The 23,763-nt window shown below is 48.0% G+C and overlaps 1 protein-coding gene across 1 annotated transcript in view; it reads right to left on the bottom strand.

The window, feature by feature from the left end:
- The window catches only part of pard3ba (par-3 family cell polarity regulator beta a), a 167,434-nt gene that overhangs the window by 141,208 nt on the left and 2,463 nt on the right, over positions 1 to 23,763 (bottom strand). Inside the window, exon 2 of the mRNA XM_072656724.1 lies at positions 13,798 to 13,899. Within this exon, the coding sequence (XP_072512825.1) occupies positions 13,798 to 13,899 (102 nt within the window). The remainder of the gene's footprint in view (positions 1 to 13,797; positions 13,900 to 23,763) is intronic.

Raw genomic sequence — 23,763 nt, 5'->3', positions numbered from 1 at the left:
GCTGGGTCATGCTGCCTGCCATCAGCAGTCAGAGCCTGAGAGAGCACAATTGGCCTTGGTGGGTAAGTGGCGCTCTATCTCCCGGCATCACTTTAGTGTGATGCGAGCCGGCTTGGGCATCTGCTAGCCGATGCATCGGTTCTGCTGGGTACCTGCCGCTTTCCTCCAAGCATGTTAGTTACCCGGTGGCGCTGCATCGGCGACAGCTGTGTCAGAGGAGCCATGTGTCGGTCCTCACCCTCCCAGTGTCGGGAGGGTACTACCGTAGGGTACCAACGAGTGGGTTTGGCAACTGGGTAATTGGGACAAAAAATGATGTAGTAACTTCCACAGATGGCGCTGCACAAGGATGATCGGGCTATATATACCAGTGGGGTGTGTTGCAAAGCTCAGACTTTGAGAAGAGTTGAGCGTCAGTGTAGTCAAGGTGTATGGAAGCATACGGTCATACGGGTCTACCAGCAGTGGCAGAAATCCCTAAATTTAAAGCTAACTCACGTCCGGCGTTAGGCAGCATGGTGCCAACGGGTTCATGTTAGTTTATCAGCTCCAGAGAGTCCTATTCTATTGGCAGTACTTTCTGTGTGAGCCCCCGTGTCAGCAATGGGTGCAACCTAAAGTAGCTGAATGCATTCATTAGAACGGGTGTCCGCAAACATTCGGACATGTAGTGTACCCAACATGTCTTGTGCACCCCCACATACGCAAACACTGGAGCACATCAGCAGCAGCAGGTGGGTGGATGGATGGATGGGTGGAGGTTAAGATGGATGGATGAGGGCAGCTGCCATTAGCTTTGCAGCTAATTATTAGGTTGATGTGCGGAAGGGGGTCTGCAGAGAGCGGCACCACAAACCTAAAAAAAAGAAAAAAGCTAAGAAGCAAAGACTGGTGTGTGTGTGTGTGTGTGTGTGTGTGTGTGTGTGTGCTAGTGAGTGTGTTTAAGGGGGTGGCGGGTGGGGGGGTGGATGCGTGATGAATGAGAGCGGCCTTTTTTAATAAGTGTCTGTTGTGGGAACTGCAATGTGCCAGAAGCCCCGTGGGGCTTGCGAGAGTGTGTGTGTGTGTGTGTGTGTGTGTGTGTGTGTGTGTGTGATTAATGGTGAATTTACCCTTCGCCTTTATGAGTGCTTATAAATAATAATAAGACGTGTCACGCGGCGTGCTGCGCTAGGCTAAGCCACCTGCTTTTTACTGGAACCTCTAGTAAATCACCAGTCACTGAGAGGAAGAGTGTGTGTGTGTGTTCGTGTGTGTGTGTGTGTGTGTGCTGTTCATTTAGATTTGCACTCCAGGAGGTTCATAACGAATCACTGCAACACACATTTGCTAATTGAAACCGCCTCAGAACGCTGAAACTCCGCGGCTGTCTGGGAAGCTAATGAGGAGCGCCACAGGAAGTAGTCAGGCCTTAAAAAGACAGTGCTTCTGGGGGGGGTAGGGGGGTTTGTTGGGGGGGTGCATAAAACCCCACCAGTTAGCATACCGCTACCGCCAAGGATTCGAGCTGAGCCACTGACTAGTACTCGCCCCATCCCTGGCAATGCTCCTGACGCTAGCCTGAAGGGGGCGGGTTGGGGGGGGGTTAGGAAGGGGGTGGGGGGGTGGTAAGGTCAGCCAATGCCAGCATGCTCGGAGGAAAGCGCCAGACTCCCAGCGATGGAAGCCCAGTAGGTTGTGAGGTGAGGCCTCCATGAGCATCAACGAGCCTTGGGCACCCATGACCCGGCCGCCGGAGCCCTTTTGGTAGGTACCGACCACTGCCTAATGTTCTGGAGATGTTCTGACCCAGTCGTCCATCCAAAAACATCGCAGTCCGGTTCTTGCCAGAGTGTCTCAGATTCCTAAGCATGCCCATTCGTCCTTACTTCAGCACCTCCATCACCTCCGTCACCCTCAAGAACTGACCGATCTCTTGCTGCCTACTGGCCGTTTGCCGTAGCTCCAGGACAACAGTAAGGGAGTGGTGCTGGAGGGAAGGGGTCAGGACGGGGGGGGAAACAAGGACAAGGCTGAAGAAAAGAGGAGAGCGGAGAGAGGATCCGAGGGTGCGAGAAAGAAAGGGAAAAGCTCTTTCACATTCGTTAGCCGAGCACCCGTGAATCTTGACATCTTGGTTTCCAGGGAGTTGCCATGGAGACGGAAGCAGGTCCGTAACTCCCCGACACGGGCAGGCACTGAAGTTTTTGAAAAGGCAAAAGATGTTCATTTTCAGCCTGGGAGCCTAATCACTGATCTGGGTGGCCGCCGACACACACACACACACACACACACCTACCTAACCCAATCCCCGGGCTGAAAATTCTGGAAGTACAGCATGTGTCTAGCTGTATCTACAGATCTTTGAAACGGTAGCATTACAGTGTCCTGGTCTAACGCTAGTACGTTAGCTACATGCTAACATGCTAGTCATGATACATAACCTACTGACATTACTGGACCCCAGACAATGCTAGTGTGCACAATTGTACTCCCACAACCTCTCATGCCCTAACTACATCCCTTAACCATTAAACCACACCATCAGAACATTAACGAAAGGACAAAAGTATTGGGACACCTGCTCATTTATAGTTACTTCTGAAATTGAGCGTATTAAAAAGAGCTGATCCTGCTTTTGTTGGAGTAACTGTCTCTACTGTCCAGAGAAGAAGGAGACCTTCTACTAGATTTTGGAGTAGAGCATTGCTGTGAGGATTTGACTGCATTCGGCGACAAGAACGTTGAAGTGAGGTCAGAATGCCGGATGATGATCACCACCCCTCATGGTGGCCAGGGACTCATATGATCCAGATCTAGACGTTGGCCGTCTAACTTGCTCCCTCAAGGGGGATTCATCAAACCAGGCGACTTTTTACGGCTACTACTCCAAGGTCCAGTCCAGACGTGTCGTAGACGTTTCTGGTGGCGGACAGGAGTTAGAATGGGATCTCTGAGCAGTCCATGAGCTTTGAGAGCCCTACCAGTTTCCGAATTGTCCTTCCTCGGCCCACTTCCTCGGTTACCCACCATAACCAACCCCCAAAATGAGATCCAGTTCCACCACTGGTCTCTACATGGCGTTCTTAATGTTCTGGAAGTCACAGCTCTGTGTCTGTGTGAGGTTGGGGCTACGCCGAGGTGTGCCGAGAGCTCCAATCAGGCATCCTTTAGGGCCTAATGAGGCGGAAAATGCCGGAGCTTTTCCCTGTGAAAGACGAAGGCAGCGAGGGCGTTCATCTGGACTAATCGCTCCCTTCCTCCATCTTCACGTCAGCTTCGCCCTCCCTTTCTCGCTCTACCACTCAACCTGTTCTGCTTTTCTCCACGGGAAACAGTCCCACGCTGACGAATTACCGGACTGACCTCTGGTTGCAGAGGAAGGGATGCACGGATACGGGAATTTTGGGCCGGTTCCAAGCACTGGCCTCATCATCAAGAGACCGCAGGGTTCTACCTGTGGTGCTGCCACTGCTCCTGCCACAGCCACAGCCATCCAGGTTGAAGTACGTTGGCCCTATCTAATTTAGATGTTGGTCGTCTAACTTGCTCCCTCATTGAACCAGGCGAACTCCAAGGTCCAGTCCAGACGTGTCGAAGGTGCTTCTGGTGGCGGACAGGAGTTGGAATGGGATCTCTGAGCAGTCCATGAGCTTTGAGAGCCCTACCAGTTTCTGAATTGTCCTTCCTCGGACCACTGTCGGTTACCCACCATAACCAACCCCCAAATTCCTGAAAAGTCTTTTCCGTCTTGGCCGTTTTGGACCCTCCAACCATCCAACCAGGTCGTCTGGTCATAACAACTTGGTCAAAGTTCATCAAAGTCGCTCGCCTCGTCTTCACGCCTGGACACTTCTCCTGCACCCAACATCCAGCGAGAACTGTTATGAGATAATCCACATCATTCGCTTCATCTGAGCGGTCTTAATGTTTTGGCTAATTGGAATACCGTCTCTATCACCTCAGTGCAAGAAAACAGTGGCAGCAGATGATTGACGTATACAGGCCAGAGGTTTTGACAGATAGAATCTCTGACAGAGATATTGGCCATTTTTAGTGGCAAGACATGGTGTGATGGAGGCCAGCAGGGGGCAACCATCTTCTAAATGGCAGTGGGACGGAGTTCCTCACCTGCAGAACTTGGCAAGTGCTCATAAGAGTGATATAAAGGGTGTGCTTTTGTCACTACGGGGGAGAGAGGGGGGGGGGAATCCAAGGAAATCCAAGAGTGGGAACTTTTGAAACAATCCCAGGGAGCTTCTGCAGCCGGGACAGCGCACGCTGGTGGAAGATCTGACCACTGGAGTATTTATTCAGTCAATACTTTTAATAAATGGTAGGAAGGGTTTCTGCTGGATGGGAAATGGTAGGAAGGGTTCTGCTGGATGGGAAATGGTAGGAAGGGTTTCTGCTGGATGGGAAATGGTAGGAAGGGTTTCATCTGGATGGGAAATGGTAGGAAGGGTTTCTGCTGGATATGAAAACTGCTCAGGAAAGCCTTCTACTGGGTACGTAAAACAACCACTTTTTAAATAATGTTTACGATCATTTAATGAAAACACAAAATAATGGAAGGTGCTCGTCTTTGGGGTCAGGTAACCGATTGGGGTTCCGAACTTTCTTCAAGCTGAAGTGCATTACTCAGCATCTTTAACAGAATACAATTTGAAAATAACCATCCCAAGAGCAGCAGGCCTCCACTGGATCCACCACTGCGATAATTCCCTCCTAATCTTCCCACTTGACTTAAAAGCACCAAAGTCTTGAGTCGTGAGAAAATCAGCGCCTGTGGTTAAATTACCCAGCTGGACGCTCTGCACTGATCACAGACGCTGGTATTTTAGATGAGTTACCTTCGCCTCATGAATAGAAACGTGCTCCCGGATCCGGAGGCCCGAGGTATCCAGCTGAAGGCCGGAGCGATAATACGTGATTACGCTCTCCCAAAACACAAGAGACACACAATTACCATCCATCAAGGCTCGGAGACGTCCTCGACGAAATGGGAGGCGACAGGCCGTGTCTGACGAGTGATGCGGCGGCGTTCCGGCCCAGACAAGAAGCCCGGGCTCACTCGGAGAGGGCCATTCAGGCTCGCTTCCATCTAATCAAGAGGCCCCGTTCATTAAGACAATTAATTAGCGTGGCGGGCGCCTGTGGAAATTGATAATAATAATAATGATGACAGCGCTGATTGCTGATTGGCGGAGACGGCGGGGACCCAGGTGCGGCCGTGGCGTTTTTTAATTGCGGTCGAGAGCGAGCGCAACGCTTTGTTTATTAGTTTCATCCGCTGTGATTGACTCGGTAACCTCCTCTCGGACGGGAGGAGTGTGTGTGTGTGTGTGCGTGACCGGCAGCTTGTGTGAAGAGTTAGCATAATCAGCCGGGAAGGGACTGATAAGCGCTCCCGAGCACAAAAACACAAGGCGGTATACTTAGCGAGTGTGTGTGTGTGTGTGTGTGTGTGACTGCTAACAAGCATGATCCGAGGTTCTGGCACGCTCGCAAACACACACAGGTTTAGATTCCTGTCATCAGGAGGTGTTTCACTGTCGGCTGAAAGCTGCTGGGCTACACCAACACCCACCGAGGACCTAGAGCTGGAATATCGGAAGGGATGGTTTGGATATCAGGCTGGACGGGAATCCGGAAGGGAAAAAGGGATGGACCTGATCCAGTCCTGATCTGTGAAAAAGCGTCAGCAGGATGAAAGAGGAGAGACTCGGCGAGAGGACAGAACGAGTGTCCTCGAGTGTTTGTGAAGGGGATAGAAGAGGGAAAGCGCAGCTCGCCTGAGCTGAGGATGAGATAAGAGATCGATCGAGACACTTCAGTGGAGACAAAGCTCCAGCAGTAAACACACTGCTCTCACTTCACCGACACCTTCCTCATCCACCTGCTGCACTGAGCTGAGGGGCATCCTGATAAGCACCAAACCACCTATAGGAAGACTCTATGAGGTCTCTATGAGGTCTTTAGGAAGACTCTATGAGGTCTTTAGGAAGACTGTAGGAAGACTCTAGGAAGACTCTATGAGGTCTCTAGGAAGACTATAAGGTCTCTTGGAGGTCTCTAAGAGGTCTCTATAGGAAGACTCCATGAGGTCTCTAGGAGGTCTCTAGAAAGACTCTAGGAAGACTCTATGAAGTCTCTAGAAAGACTCTAGGAAGACTCTATGAGGTCTCTAGAAAGACTCTAGGAAGACTATGAGATCTCTAGAAAGACTCTAGGAAGACTATGAGGTCTCTTGGAGGTCTCTATGAGCTCTATAGGAAGACTCTAGGAGGTCTCTTGGAGGTCTCTATGAGCTCTATAGGAAGACTCTATGAGGTCTCTAGGACGTCTATAAGCTCTATAGGAAGACTCTATGAGGTCTCTAGAAAGACTCTAGGAAGACTCTATGAGGTCTCTTGGAGGTCTCTAAGCTCTATAGGAAGACTCTTTGAGGTCTCTTGGAGGTCTCTATGAGCTCTATAGGAAGACTCTATGAGGTCTCTAGAAAGACTCTAGGAAGACTCTATGAGGTCTCTAGAAAGACTCTAGGAAGACTCTATGAGGTCTCTAGGAGGTCTCTAAGCTCTATAGGAAGACTCTTTGAGGTCTCTTGGAGGTCTCTATGAGCTCTATAGGAAGACTCTAGGAAGTCTCTAGAAAGATTTTAGGAGGTCTCTAGGGAGACACTAGGGAGACTCAGTCTCATTCATGTCACTCCCTCAGTAGAGTAGCAGAGTCGGCTGTACTTGGGTAGCTAGAGTATACTGAGTATCGTCTGCTAGTAATCACAAGTAGCCTAAACTACAGTAAATGACACTGTACTGATATTGTACATATAAATACCCTCCGTCCAATTATAATGTTATGAAGCTTTATAAATATACATAAATATAGCTTACAGTAACTTAGTTTGGACCTTTATCCCCAGCCTTCATGCACAAATTTGTCCAACCAAAAATGCCCTGCCTATTTTCTGGATGAATCGACCAATAGAAACGCTCTAAATGACTTTGTACGGCTCTCCACCACTCTTCCCCTCCCCCTCCTTATCTCTCTGGCTCTCGCCGGCATACACCCGAGATACGCCACCTTATGTCAACTCATGAGCTCATGGTGGACTGGAGGAGGACGGTGTCTCAGCGTTGTCGGACAGCTGTAGTTTGTGTGCGACGGGAAACATTTACATTTACAGGCTGCACAGACTACCTCCGGGGGGCGCTGTACACTGCAGTCAGTTCCGGCCAAACAATCTGATTGGCTGAGAAGCGTTGGAATCAGAACCAGCTGCACGTGTATCTCAAAAATGGTGACCACGTAATTTAGAGCGTTTCTATTGGTCCATTCTGTTTACTGGAATGGAAATACTTAGTACTATGATTTGTCTGGATTGTTGCTATGGTAGCCTATTTCCGTTGTTCTTCACTTTCTGACATAATTAAAAACTGCCCCCATGAACCAAATCTTTTTACTAGGGCTGCAACGATCCTTCTTGTTCCGATACAGATACCGATACATGAACTTTGCGTATCGGCCGATACCCGATACCGATCCAATACCATCGTTGAATTAATAAATCATGCATCTCACCATGTGGGACAGACTTAAGAATTCAGGATTGACTCAAACGTTACTTTACAAACTTTATAAAACCATACATTAACAAATACACACCGATATTAATGAACCCAATTTTATAATAATACTGTCTAAACTCAGGACTTTTATTCTGAAATTCGACGTCTGTGAGACTAAAGAGGAGCGACCAGCCCCTCCAATCTCGGTTCTCCTTATTCCTTATATCACTGAGAGATGATGCCGACAGCTGGAGGGCGCCACACTTGCTGTTTGCGATGATGTGTGTTACTCTGATCCTGAGCTATGAAGTCTATCAGACCATCAGACCTAGATCAGACTAATTTTCCGATACCCGATCCAGCTCATTTTGTTAGTATCGGTCCCGATAACCAGTCCTAGTATCGTATCGGTGCATCCCTACGTTCTTCCCTTGTCCCGTAAAGCTGTCCTTTACGACATACGAGGTTTTTTGCCCGACAGCAACAATAAGTACCCTTGTGCCAACGTGGCTTAATGGCTTAATATTCCCCTGAAATACTGCGCTCCTATATTGAGCCTCCTGCTAATTTCGGAATTACAATTTCTATGAATATGCCGAGCGGCCGCCGTCCCGCCGGCTCCGGCTGTATTTTAAACGGCTATTCGTATGTAAATCGCCGGCCTTTCTTGGGGCGGAGCGGGTATAAATGATGAACGTTTAATGATCATGCTGATTATCCGATTACAGAACGGCCTGCTGGGATTCGGGAGTGTCTGTGTGCATGGCTAATAAAGACAGCATGTTCCCATCGAGCGGGCTTTACTGGGAGCTCAGACGAACTGTGGGAAATCAATACTACAAAGGGCAGAAGAACGTATGGAAATGTAAGGAGGACCAACGGTTGAGATCTGCCACTTCTTCTGGGCTGCTATAGACCCCCCCTATAGACCTGAGGTCAAGGGTCAAACTGTAACGTTCTAGATAAATCAGAATGTCCAAAATGTCATCAATGTCCAAAAGTATCTGGACACCCCTTCTAATTAGTGAACACTCTGGAGAAGCTGCGCATGAGCCCAAGATACACCGCTTGGACAAAAGTATTGGGACACCTGCTGATTTGTTGTATTTTTTGAAATCAAGGGCTTTTGTCGGAGTAACCGTCTCTACTGTCCAGGGAATGAGGCGGCGGCTTTCTGCTGCATTTTGGAAGAGCATTGCTGTGAGGATTTGATTGCATTCATCATCTCATCATTCCCAACTCGCCAACTCATCCCAAACTCATTCCAGGGAACACTGCTGAGCTCAATGCTGCGGGGCTTCATCCCCCTCTACTAGCCCATGCCTGGTGCCAATAGGTGCATGATGTTCATCTGCTCTAGAGAGTCCTATTCTTTTGGCAGTACGTCTCTACAGGGACTAGACAAGCTGTGTTTGAGTGTGTTGGGGTGCAACGGAAAGCAGTTGAATGCATTTCTCAGCTGGGTGTCCACAAATATTTGGACATATAATGTATCATGTGAAATGCCAGGCACCCCACCCTGGTACTGGTGGAACGGTATTCTCTGGAGGAATGGTGCTCCATCCAGCCCCAATCCCCCCTCCCCACCCCCCCACCCCACCCACCATCAATGCCCTCAATTTCAGAAGAGACGCCAGATGAGGGGGTGTCTACACACAGCGCTTGGTACTCTTAATGGAGCGCAAAGTTCCTGACTGAAGGGCCACCATCCAACTGGCACCAAACTGAAGCTAGCAGATGAATGTGGTGTAATTGGACTTGGATGGGTTTCGCTGGAAGTGATTTCAGGACCCACAGATCAGGCTCTCATGGAGTAGCAACGATCCGCTGCAAAACTAGGCGCCAAACTGGGTCAGAACCAATCAAAGCAAGCACCGAACCAACGAAACTTCCAATGATATTGACCCCAGATTGTGGAAACCCTTCAGTAAACTAATCCAACCTGCCATCACGAGCCAGAATCATCCTTCTCTTCATCTACAAACCCAGATGAGCTCTTGTCTACAGCTGCTGGAGTAGCATTAGCCGCGCCAGCCGATCAGCAAAACCCCACAATGCTCGAATTTCCCCACCAGCTCCTGCAATCAGCCTCCATTCATACCCCCTCATCACTCGCTCATCCAACGATAAAGACGTTAAGGAGACGAGCTAAGAAGGCTGCGTTGAAATGGGCCGGGCTGCCGGGGACGCCAGATTGCATCCATGGACGCTGGTAGGTGCCGGGTGCTAACGTGCTTATCGCTATGCGTATTATATTCGGTATTATATTCAGAAAACGACTGAAATCTGAATTTCTGATGGAATCAGACGGAGTTCATCTGACACGAGACTGACACGAGAAGCCTGCATATTCATTAGCGGCCTTTGATGAGGGTCTCCAACGATCTCAATTGCGCATTAGCCTTTTCGAGCACAGGCACAATATTTCCATCAAACTTTAATGAGCTTTCAAATTAGCGGTGATTAGCATCACAAATGCATCATTTCTGCCACATAAAACATTACCAAGATCACCAGGACTCGCTAAGTCCCGCAAAGACGGGCGGGCGAGGGGGGGGGGGGTAAATCCATTACGACTGTTTAGCCAAGGTATGAAATGAATCCGCGGCACAATTTGCAGATGCTAAACCGATTAGGTCCTGTATTAGCTTAAAGGTGGCTAATTAAAAGGCAAATTAGCTGAGGTGGACAGACACTATTAGGGCTGCTTTTATTAAGTTTTCTGTGAAATTCATTCCGTAATTTCCTTTCCTTATTAAACAGGCGCAATTACCAAGCTTCCCTCACCGAACCCATATGGTCAGCATCATCGCTGTTCTCCATCAGTCGTCCGCGAGAACTGGACCGGTCGGTTGAAGTGGGGTTTTCGGGGGTTCTGTGAGGTATCTAGAGGTGAGGTACTCGTCTTTTTTTTTAGTCAAATGTTTCAGGTTTCTAACAGGTGTTCTATAGGATTCAAGTGCTAGCCACTTCAGAACTCTGCTAGGGTCATTGTCCTGCTGCAGAACCCATGACCTCTGACGGAGACCCAGCTTTCTGACACTTTCTGACACTGGGGCCTAATTTCTTTGATGGTCTTCAGATTCATGATTCACCACCAGGCCTGACCATGTAGTACGTGAGGAGCTTGGAGATAAGTTCAGGAGTTGAATCAGGTGTGCTAGATAAGGGAAAGTGGGGTTCCCAGGACAGGGACTAGAAGAACCATTGAAAACATCTGAGCAGCTCCGCTAAAGCAGTTGACGTGAGGGTAAGGAAAGCAGTACGTTATCTTAGGCTTGCGAGTGGGCAGAAATCATCTCTTCATATCACTTACGATATCACGGCTACAAACCTGCCTACCGTCAAAGCAACCCTACCAAGCCGTCAGCTAGCGCAAACGCTCAAACCCCATGTGGGCGTCATATCTAGACTGGTTATGATGGTGAAAAGCTAAAAACGCTTGGCTAGCCTTCAGACATGGTCAAAAACATCAGAAAATGTAGTATTGCTAACAACCGTTAGCTAGCATAGGTCAAATATCATAGTGGCGTTACTCTCAGGTTGTTTGTGACTGGTCAATAAAGCAAAGTCATACTTGTAGCATATACATATTCTGTAAGCTAGGCTAGGCTGACTAGCATTGCTGTTAGGTTGGTGATTAAGGCATCAGGACTGTTGTAGCGTTGCTATCGGCTGTTAGCTAGCATAAAAGACCCAAGCTGTGACTGGATAAAAGTAAGGAAGAGCCTGTAGCATGCTAACAGCTACCGTTACGCTATTAAATAGCCATGCTAGCATTACCCTTCCCCTTGTTATGACCAGACTGAAGCAGTTCAAGGACATCATAACCCTTTACGAATATATTCGGAAAAACGTTACGGAATGACACCGGAATGCTGATCAATAGTGACGTATTGATTTCTCTCAGACCAAGCGGTCAAGAACAGGGAGATGAATGGAGACAAGAGGAAGCGAGTGAGAGGGACGGACAAGAAAAAAGGGACAAGGCCGGAGAGGAGGAGTGATGAAACATTTAATTGACTAAGCGAGGCACTCCACCGCTGCCCACTCGACGCGACCTTTCACCTCCGGCGGTCCGCGGGGGCGGCGGCTACAGCGCCTCCGCGCATTAACATCGTTCATCATCCTGCGCTGAATATTTATGAGCTGGGCCCGAGGTCAAGCCGATCACCATCGCTTCCTGCCGCGGGTTAATGGGCCCCGGAGCTGAAGGCGGGGCTGTGCGATCCCATCACCATGGAAACTTCACCCACCTTCATCAACCTCGAGAGGGGGCAGCTTAATGAAGAAACTATAGGACTCCCACACAAAGATCTTATGCTTCGGTAGATTAGCATTTAGCGCTAATGGTGGGGTGTCCTTGCAGCTGAGGCTTTTCTATGGATGCTAAAGGTCATGCTAACAAACGGAGATGCTAGCGCCAAGGAAAAGCTCATTTGCGCCACTAATGTCGCCAGCAGAGCAGGAAGCGAACGGCCTGACGTTTTTAGCGTTGAATATTAATATTGTCTGAGGTAAAAAATTGGTGTTTTTTGAAGGACCGTTTAAACAGGTCACCGAAAACAACCCTGGGACCCTGCGCTAAGAGCGCGGCTAAATTAATCAGCGAAACATCGCGCTGCCCGCCGCCACATGAATATTCCAGCGCTGCCGCTTCATCCCGCTCCTGCTGACTAAGTCATTGTAATTCCGCTTCCTTTATGCAGCCCGAACTCTGAATATGCATATTGTTAGAATCCATTACCACATTTTAAGGCAGCGTTTTGCAAAATGGGGGAGACTTGAATAAATAGCTTCCCCGCGCAGCTCCAGAAAGGGCTGGCTAATGCGCTACGACTTGACTAGATTGGGAAACTTAAAGAAAATGGCGGAAATACAAAAGGCCACGCTGTTACAGGTGCTCCTGCTTTGAGGAAACCCCAGGCAGCTCTTTTCATTCCAACTAGCTGCAGTAGTGATATCGGCCGCCATGCTAATCCTGCTAATCCTGACTAGCCTGGACTTAAACTGGTAAGTTCAGCACCAGGCAAGATTCAGCGTTGTTCTCAAACACTGACCATCAACAGGATTTACCCACTGACCTACCTTTAGTCTTTTGGGGCTGAAACTGACCAAGAAAAGGGCAAATATGACAACTTTCAACCCAAATAACCAGCTAGCATAAGCGGTCAGCTAGCATAAGCGGTCAGATAGCATAAGCGGTCAGTTAGCATAAGCGGTCAGATAGCATAAGCAGTCAGCTAGTGTAAGCGGTCAGCTAGCATAACCGGTCACCTAGCGTAAGCTAAGATATAAAAATAAGCCTGTTTACCACCCTTTTATTTTACTTTTTATTTTATTTAACAGGAGAATTTTCCTTTCAAGAAGGACCAGGAAAAAAAATTATAAATAACAAATAAATATAATAAAAATAAAATAATAAAAAAAAAAAGCTCTCATTTATTGTCTGGTGTACAAATCACAAGTAGCCTAGCTTAGCATAGCACTGTAACAAATAGAAAATATATAAATAAAATATTCCTTTAAATGATACTCAATAATACAAAATTGCAAATTTTCTGACCCAAATTTTCTTTGATCTTAGTTAGACGTTATATATTTATATATATATAAGCAGTTTAAAGAAAAGTTGCACCTAATATAATATAAATATTTTTCTTTATTCTTTAAATGTAATATAGAATTTTTTTTATGCCAGAATATATCATTAATATTAGATTTTATATAATATTTTTTTTTATTAAATATTGAATTTATTTGATTATATACTTACTTATACTTAATTTATAGCTAAAACTCATTATCAGGAGAAGCATAAGATAAACTAAAACAATACTTATTATTATTATTATTATTCTTATTATTCTTATTATTCTCAGTTATAATAGTAGTAATAATAATAGCTAATACAGGCGGTCATCCAATCAGCTGCTTGTTACTAAGCCTTTTCCACTGTTGGTTTAAACACGTATCCAAAGCTGCAGGGATGGAAATACAGACTGAAGGCCTACAAGCTGAACACGGCCCACAGCAGACGTCCCGCCAGTCGTGAAGGAAACCAATGGCATTCCCATTCACTGATAACACTCTTCCCTCGACACTGACCCCACCCCTCGCACACGTACACACATACACACACTCCCTCACACACACACACACACACACAGACACACACACACAGCGCATCCCAAAAAGCTGGGTCGGGCGAAACTGGCCGTTCTGTTTTGCTCGGCCCGGTTCTTACCTTATCCTTGTCCTCCACCAGGTCTGTGAGCATGTCGTCCGGGTCCAGGATCCCCCCGTCCATGTACTCCACGTGGTGCGTCCGCACCAGGAACTCCCCATCCTGTCGAGAACAATGCCTCCATTAGCCAAGTTCCTCTTTCTCCTCAGGACAAGAGGCCGAGGAGAACGGACAAGACATTACAGGACACTTGCGGACAGAGACGGGAATAAGGGTCAGTGGCTAATACAGGACTCGTCCCGTCAGCTGACCCTTTAGAATTCAGGCTTATCGTTCCTAGCAACGAATGTTTATGGTATTTGCTTTCCCCGTAGGAACGGACAGGTCTGTGTACCCTTCTTATGCTACGATGAAGCAAATACACTGTTGACACCCAATCAACCACTAACACCATAGCAACAACATAGCGACCCCCTAGTGACACTATAGCATCCATTTAACAACCGCTTTTAACCATAGCCAACACCTTGGCTGCCATAGCACCCATCTAGTGACAACACAGCAACACCCTAGCAACCAATTTTCAACATCATGCCTAGCAACCACTTAGCAACACCACTGCAACCACCTGGGATACCGTAGCACCCACCAAGCAACTACCTGGGGTACTACAGCAACACCCCACCAACCACTTAGCAACACCATGGTTAGCATCCACTTAGCAACACCCTTGCAACCGCTAAGCAACTCCACTCGTCCCACTTTGCAATACCATTGCAACCACCTGGCATACCATAGCACTCACCCAGTGGGACCATAGCAACCACCTAGCAGCATCCTACCAACCACTTAACAACACCATGCCTAGCATCCACTTAGCAACACCATAGCAACCTCTAAGCGACTCCATTGTAACCACCTGGCATACCACAGCAACCACCTAGCGGCACCCTACCAAACACTTATCAACACCATGCCTAGCATCCACTTATCAACACCACTCCAATCACCTGGGATCCCATAGCATCCACGTAGCAATACCCTTGCATCCACCTAGCAACACCATAGCAACCACCTAGCAACACAAAAGCACCAACGTACCAGGTGATCAGAAATCTGTCTAAGATAAAAAAAAAAATTATTACACAGAAAGAGTTACGGTTGTCTGTGTTAGCATCGCTGTGTTAGCATCACTGTGTTAGCGTCACTGTGTTAGCGTTAGCATCACTGTGTAGTGATGTGATTGGTCGGTTCGTGCTCATGATGTAGTGACTGTATTTGTTTGATCTGAGACTGATCTGAGTCATTGTTGACTTTTGTTTTCTCTGCTGTACAAAGCCACACCCCCGTCCCGTCCCCGTCCACTGAGACAGCCGAAGAGAACAGTGGACATTCAAATACACCCACTGAAATGCAGTCTTACTGGCTGTACCCTCTTCACGGCTGTCTTTCAAAGAACACAGGGCTCCGTCCTAAACTGGGAATACTGGGAAGGTCATTTTTGGTCAAATTCAGGTCCAGTTTCTTTAGAATATTTGGGGGCAGTGCTCGAACCACCGGGACACAAAAGCAGGCCCGTCTGATTGTCCACTGGAAGCTGCAGCTTTGATGAAGGGTGTGTTTTTCCTGTTGATCCGTCTTACGGCAGGGCCAGGGCCTAACGACAGCGCACCGCAGCTGCGGAGCAGCGGAGCGGCCTGGAACCTTCAGAAATCCATAGGAACGGTTCCGGCCCATTGTTCCGCAGGACGAGGCCGGTTCCTTTATCAAAGCCATCAGGAACGGGAAGTTTCGCTTCTGCCACAATAAGACTGTGGGACAACAGCCCTCTGTCCCGTTGTGTGAAACTAGGGGGCTAGTTGGGGGGCAAGTGAGGACGAACGCAGTGTCCCGATCGGTAGATTCTGGACGGGTCGTTCGCTTGAGGGGTCGTTTACAACAGTTGAGGAATGACGGTGAAGAGTGACGAGGAAGAGGTTTTGTGGGAAAACGTGTTCCACGGAAGGAATACATAAGCATTCTCCCTCTCTCACACACACACACACACACACACACACACACACATGCAGGTGTGTTTCAACACGGTAGCGTCATTTGAATACCGCCAACACCAAAACAGGACCAACCTGCAGAACCGCTCCTCAGAGCTCAGTGACGCTCTCGGTATGCAGCCGCTGAGCAGGACCGTCTGGTCGAGTAACACCCCACCACCGCTGAGGACAGTGGACTACACTGCAAGCTAACGCGCTGACCCAGAGCTAACACGCTGACCCAGAGCTAACACACTGACCCAGAGCTAACCCAGAGCTAGCACGCTGACCCAGAGCTAACACGCTGACCCAGAGCTAACACACTGACCCAGAGCTAACCCAGAGCTAACACACTGACCCAGAGCTAACCCAGAGCTAACACGCTGACCCAGAGCTAACACGCTAACCCAGAGCTAACACGCTAACCCAGAGCTAGCACACTGACCCAGAGCTAGCACACTAACTACAAGCTAACACACTAACTCAGAGCTAACACACTGACCCAGAGCTAGCACACTGACCCAGAGCTAGCACACTGACCCAGAGCTAGCACACTAACTACAAGCTAACACTCTAGCCCAGAGCTAGTCAACATATACGCTAACTACTGTGTGCTACACGTTGATGCACACGCTAACTTGGAACGAACATGCTAACCCCAGAGTTAAAGCTAACACACTTCGCTATCATCAACATTCTGCAGAACATTTAGGAGACCCGTGTGGGTTCACTGATGAGTTCACTGGCGGGTTCACTGATGAGTTCACTGGCAGGTTCACTGGCGGGTTCACTGGCAGGTTCACTGGCGGGTTCACTGGCAGGTTCACTGGCGGGTTCACACAGTCAGTAAAGTGGCTATATCTGTGTCGTGGATCATGTGACTCCTGCAGTCCTTCCCCACCGCTGTAAAGAAATCGGAGCAGGTCCCACTTCACCGCAGGTCCCAGTCCAGCCGTGTCCTTCTCAACCAGCCTGGAGTCCTTCCCAACTCAACCTCACTTCCGCTCTGCAGCTTCACAGTCCGGCCCTTAACGGACCAAGCACACGCTGCACACCGCCCACACCACCCACACCACCCACACCTCCGCCTCTGGAGGAAGCCGCAGGTTCATCCTGTTGCTCTGGAAAAGCGCTCAGTGCTGAACGAGCTCACGCTGTTTTTCTAGCCTGGCTAATGATTTGTCCCCCCACACCCTCGAGCCGAAGCTATCCGGACTCAGCGCTGCCATTCAGCCGTTTCCAATAAAGCGGCCAGTGAGTGGAAGCACAGATAGGGGTTTCTAATAAAGTGGCCAGTGAGCGGAAGCACAGATAGGGGTTTCTAATAAAGTGGCCAGTGAGTGGAAGCAGAATGTATGTGTTTCTAATAAAGTGGCCAGTGAGTGGAAGCAGAAGGCAGGTGTTTGATGCAGGTGATGGTGAACGTAGCGGGGGCAGGGGTCGCTGCAGGCGGGGTTCCTGTTCTTGGCAGTGCTCCATGTGTCTGATGATGTCTGCAACATTTTTGCCAGGTCAGCACTTCAGTGCTCGAGTCGCTGCAGCAGCTAAGCTACCGCTCATGTTTTAGCCTCCAGTGATAGGAGAGAAGTTCCTTGAAGACTAATTACAGATAACGAGGGCAAACAAATACCTCCAACCCAAGGGACCGCCACCTAAACCCAATCCAATGCGGCGTCTGATAATCTGCTCATTAGAACTATTGTTACACCCTACCTGTATTTGATCATCAGAGATATTAATTAATAACACAGAACTGTTCGCATCCAAACACCATGGAAACACATCCATAGACAGACAGTACTGAGTGTACGACTCATTTAATTAGATAGATCAGACATCGGAGTTCAACTAATAACTAGCCTCAACCGAACTTTGCCACTCTTAGCCTCAACCGAACTTTGCCATAACTAGCCTCAACTGAACTTTGCCAAAACTAGCCCCAACCGAACTTTGCCATAACTAGCCTCAACCAAAATTTGCCACCCCTAGCCTTAACCGAACTTTGCCATTCTTAGCCTCAACTGAACTTTGCCATAACTGGCCTCAAGCCTCAACCGAACTTTGCCATTCTTAGCCTCAACCGAACTTTGCCATTCTTAGCCTCAACTGAACTTTGCCATAACTGGCCTCAAGCCTCAACCGAACTTTGCCATAACTAGCCTCAACCAAAATTTGCCACCCCTAGCCTTAACCGAACTTTGCCATTCTTAGCCTCAACTGAACTTTGCCATAACTGGCCTCAAGCCTCAACCGAACTTTGCCATTCTTAGCCTCAACCGAACTTTGCCACCCCTAGCCTCAACCGAACTTTGCCATTCTTAGCCTCAACCGAACTTTGCCACCCCTAGCCTTAACCGAACTTTGCCATTCTTAGCCTCAACTGAACTTTGCCACCCCTAGCCTCAACCGAACTTTGCCATAACTAGCCTCAACCGAACTTTGCCACCCCTAGCCTCAACCGAACTTTGCCACCCCTAGCCTCAACTGAACTTTGCCACCCCTAGCCTCAACCGAACTTTGCCATGACTAGCCTCAACCGAACTTTGCCACCCCTAGCCTCAACCGAACTTTGCCATGACTAGCCTCAACCGAACTTTGCCACCCCTAGCCTCAACCGAACTTTGCCATGACTAGCCTCAACCGAACTTTGCCATAACTAGCCTCAACCGAACTTTGCTATTCTTAGCCTCAACCGAACTTTGCCAATACTAGCTTCAACCGAACTTTGCCACCCGTAGCTTCAACCACAAAAGCAGAAACATCGTCAAGTGCTTAATTAACAACGCTGTTTGACGTCTGCAGATTAAAAAAGCAACACTGGCCGAGCTCCATCATCACCTCCCCTCTCCTAGCGGGAACAGCACGGGAGTCAGAAAGGAAGCGTGGCTGATTAGCGCAGAATTTCTTGGTGCACTCAGGACGCTGCTTTTCCGCGGCTTAATCCTCCAAACACTTCATTAAACACTAACGGAATTAGCATGACATTAAACACCGTAAGGGAGCGACGCTAAAAAGGTGTTGAAATGAAGGAGGGCTAATTGGCAACACTTCATTATAGACGGTGATTAGAGGCCTGTCATTACGAAAAGAAGAAGAGATAGAGGACCTCATTAAAACGCCTGTGGTCTACATGATCTGATTACGTTCAGGTGGAACTCTTTCTACTTCATTTTTTTTTACCCCGAAACATTGGCCTCAACTTGGCTTTCTGAGAGTGGATAAAGGAAACGGTGAGAATACAGAATTCGGTGGACACCGGAATCCATTTTCGGACATGTTAGCAAAGCTGGTCTTAGCAAAGTCGTTTTTCGCTACCCGTGGAGCGGCAGAGAGTGTCAGAAGCCACATGACCAAGTATACGTAAAACTCGGCCTGGATTTGTGGCGAAGGTGTCACTGTCTAGGTAGCTAGCGCAACGCTAACCTTGTGGGTATAAGCCTCTATTGATTGATGGCTACATTAGCTTCTTGACAAACTACATCTTTTTCTTTTGGGTTTTTTTTTTTGTGGTACGTGCTGTCTGAAATGCTAATGCTAGCTTTTATTGCTAAATGAGTTTGATTAAACGTTAGGGAAGGTCTGTAGACCCAGAGCGGAGAGAAGCTCAAACCAAAGCAGAAGAACAGCGTAAAATCACAAATTCAAACTCCCGACAATTTTACACAACGTAGAATTCCCGGCCGGACGAGTTTTCTGATCTGGAAAGGAGGACCTGTCCGAGAACACAAAGTCGCATTTGGTCGCCCTTGAATTGTATCGCTGTATCGTGATTAGCATGCTAGTATAAATGTTAGCCACAGTCACCAATTTCTCAGCCTGTAGGTCCCCTCCGGCAAGAGCCATGGCCTCTTTTTCGTACTGCTGCCGTATAGCACTGTATGGCCTATAGCGTACTCCAATGCATCGGCCAGTAGACGCCAGTGGTGGCCAGTGGTGACCCATCCTGGAGAGAGCACGATCCTCTGGTCGTAGTGGCAGCGCCTTATTCCGCTATATAATATTCAATCCTATATAACCATAATATTCATAATATTTAATAAAAAACCACCTAGTACGCAGTTATCTGACTGACCCGAAATGACCGGAAATATGTAATAACAGGCCCAGTATGTCTTCAAAGCGTCACTTAGGATGATAGACTAGTAATTTGAGCTCATATTAAACAATACAAATATGAACTGATTAGCATACTGAGCTCTGAACTCTAGACTCCAGCACTCATAGCACAAAGAAATGGGCTTCTCTGCAACAAATGTGTTTGTTGCTTCAGACTTCCTGCCCTAATTCCTCTCGTACTCGTTTCCCCAATTCAAACCAACCCTCCAGTTCAGACGCGAGACGCGAACTGGAGCGTAGCACTCTCATGCAGGTGTTTTCCATCCGTGCGAGATTCCCCGAAGCACGGATCAGATTTCACCGCACAGTGAAAAATGCATAACTCAAGCACTTGGAACAGCCACCACTGGAAGCTGGCCATTCCACCGTTCCCCCGAAAAGCTTGTGAAAGGACATGAGCAGTAAATCCTGCCTCTTTATATCTCTGCCATTTTTCGGAATCGCCAGACTGACTGACTGGTATTTGAGACGGCGTCCTCCATCCCCGTCTCTTTCTTCAGGCAATGCAGTCATCTAGCGGTCCGTGCTGAAATCAACGTTGTGACCTAATATACTGTTGGTTCTCCACCCGCCACCCAAACAACTAACCCGTCTAGACACGGATATCTCTACAAGACTACTGAAGGTGCCTTTAAGGTGAACGAGGTGAACGAGGTGAACCGCTGTGACGTTGCGGTAACCAAGGTCCAGTTCTGATCCACTTCCGCCAGTAGACAGGTGTTAGCATGGGCATTTGAGACGGCGTCCTCCATCTCCGTCTCTTTCTTCAGGCAATGCAGTCATCTAGCGGTCCGTGCTGAAATCAACGGACGAGGCAAAATGTTGTGACCCAATATACTGTTGGTTCTCCACCCGCCACCCAAACAACTAACCCGTCTAGACACGGATGCTCTACAAGACTTCTGAAGGTGCCTTTAAGGTGAACAAGGGCATTCCTTTACGTTGAATGAGGGCGTTCCTGGTCCGCTGTGACGTTGCGGTAACTAAGGTCCAGTTCTGAGCCACTTCCGCCAGTAGACAGGTGTTAGCATGGGCATTCTCAGTGAAAGGGTGACAGGCAGGAGCGCTGAGATTGCAGAGCGACACAGCAGATAAAGGTGCCTGTATGACGAGGCAAAACGTTGTGACCTAATATACTGTTGGTTCTCCACCCGCCACCCAACAACTAACCCGTCTAAACACGGATACAACAACTACAAGACTTCTGAAGGTGCCTTTAAGGTGAACAAGGGCGTTCCTTTACGGTGAACGAGGTGAACGGGGGCGTACTTGGTCCGCTGTGATGTTGAGGTAACCACGGTCCAGTTCTGATCCACTTCCGCCAGTAGACAGGTGTTAGCATGGGCATTCTCTGCACCACTTCAGTGACCTGTGCAACAGTAGCCTTGTCAGCTTAGGCCCAGACAGGATAGCCTTCATCATCTAGAGTCAAAAACCACATAAATAAACCTGTTTCCAATATAAACTTCGGAAAATGTAGTCTGGAGAATCAGGTCTGGACATTGTCCCCCGTTGGCGCCTGTGTACCAGGTCCGCTATGCCGTAGAGGTACCCAGTAAAACATTCCTCCATCGCTGGAGGCTCCATCGTGGCTACTTCCGTTAGTAGACAGGGGTTAGCATGGGCATTCTCGGCACCACTTGAGTGACCAGAGTCCTGTAAATTGAGCTCAGACAGGATAGCCTTCGTCGTCCAGTGTCAGTGTCATAAAAGGACCAATTGGAACATCTAAGGACAGGGCAACCAATAAAAACACGGCTAATTTGCATATAATAGTTAAGGTCCCAGTAATACTGAACGATAAAGCAATAAAGGGTTGGAATCTGACCATGTAAAAAGTAACAACCAATACAGAGTAAATTTCCTTGTGGGGTCTCTTTTCTAATGATCCCCCCACCGCACCCCACCCCGGCATCCCACTCAAAGCCCGCAGCGTGTGAAAGGGTGACAGGCAGGAGCGCTGAGATTGCAGAGTGACACTGCAGATAAAGGTGCCTGTATGACTGGGTATGAATGTGTGCCATCCGCCCACCCAAGCCTGGTACGGGCCAAGCGCTCGCCGCCCAGGCACGGGCCAATCTCCGCTGATAACGTCCATCAGTCAGACGAACGAGACGCTCCCCGAACAAAGCCTGCCGCGCCGGACTAGTGGGCCAGGCCGAGCTAATCAAACCATGGCTGCCATCTGCATTGGGAGATAGGAGGCGGTTAATGGCACGGCAACATTTATCACCCATTACACCCGTTCTTTCAGCCGGCCGCTCGCTGACAGCACAGCCAATGTGGGCGGCAGCGATACAGCAGCGGTATCCCAGACGCGGGCAGAACACGGTTCGCTCTGAGGGGTAAGAGAGGTAAAGAGGGTAAAGTGCGTGAGCATTATCAGCCCCTGATGGAGCAAAGGGTGGTTGTGAGAGTAGGGTGGAGTACCTGGAGGGGAGAATGAAGGAGGAGCGGCTGGTGTTGGCTGTGACGGGAGCGCCATCACACTGCGGGGTAGTACAGGCAGTCTGACTGAAGGGAGTCCAAACTTTTGACTGTAAACTAATTCAATTCACCCAATACTGTAATAACAGAGCATCAGCAGAGGGGTTAGATGTTAACTACTCCAGCTGATGTTAGCTAGATGTTAACTACTCCAGTTGATGTTAGTTAGATGTTAACTACTCCAGCTGATGTTAGGTAGACGTTAACTACTCCAGCTGATGTTAGGTAGACGTTAACTACTCCAGCTGATGTAATGTAAACTCTAGCTGATGTTAGTTAGATGTTAGTTACACCATCTGATGTTAGGTAGACGTTAACTACTCCAGCTGATGTTAGGTAGACGTTAACTACTCCAGCTGATGTAATGTAAACTCTAGCTGATGTTAGTCAGACGTTAACTACTCCAGCTGATGTTAGGTAGACGTTAACTACTCCAGCTGATGTAATGTAAACTCTAGCTGATGTTAGTCAGACGTTAACTACTCCAGCTGATGTTAGCTAGATGTTAACTACTCCAGCTGATGTTAGGTAGATGTTAACTACTCCAGCTGATGTAATGTAAACTCTAGCTGATGTTAGTTAGATGTTAGTTACACCATCTGATGTTAGGTAGACGTTAAATACTCCAGCTGATGTTGGGTAGACGTTAAATACTCCAGCTGATGTTAGGTAGACGTTAACTACTCCAGCTGATGTAATGTAAACTCTAGCTGATGTTAGTTAGATGTTAGTTACACCATCTGATGTTAGGTAGACGTTAACTACTCCAGCTGATGTTAGGTAGACGTTAAATACTCCAGCTGATGTAATGTAAACTCTAGCTGATGTTAGTTAGATGTTAGTTACACCATCTGATGTTAGATAGACGTTAACTACTCCAGCTGATGTTAGGTAGACGTTAAATACTCCAGCTGATGTAATGTAAACTCTAGCTGATGTTAGTTAGATGTTAGTTACACCATCTGATGTTAGATAGACGTTAACTACTCCAGCTGATGTTAGGTAGACTTTAACTACTCCAGCTGATGTAATGTAAACTCTAGCTGATGTTAGTTAGACGTTAAATACTCCAGCTGATGTTAGGTAGACGTTAAATACTACAGCTGATGTAATGTAAACTCTAGCTGATGTTAGTTAGATGTTAGTTACACCATCTGATGTTAGGTAGACGTTAACTACTCCAGCTGATGTTAGGTAGACGTTAAATACTCCAGCTGATGTAATGTAAACTCTAGCTGATGTTAGTTAGATGTTAGTTACACCATCTGATGTTAGGTAGACGTTAAATACTCCATCTGATGTTGGGTAGACGTTAAATACTCCAGCTGATGTAATGTAAACTCTAGCTGATGTTAGTTAGATGTTAGTTACACCATCTGATGTTAGATAGACG

This window comes from Salminus brasiliensis, chromosome 15, assembly GCF_030463535.1.
Source record: "Salminus brasiliensis chromosome 15, fSalBra1.hap2, whole genome shotgun sequence".
Classification (NCBI taxonomy): Eukaryota; Metazoa; Chordata; class Actinopteri; order Characiformes; family Bryconidae; genus Salminus; species Salminus brasiliensis.
Note: the sequence above shows the minus strand (reverse complement) of the source record. Positions and strands in the feature narration are given on the sequence as shown.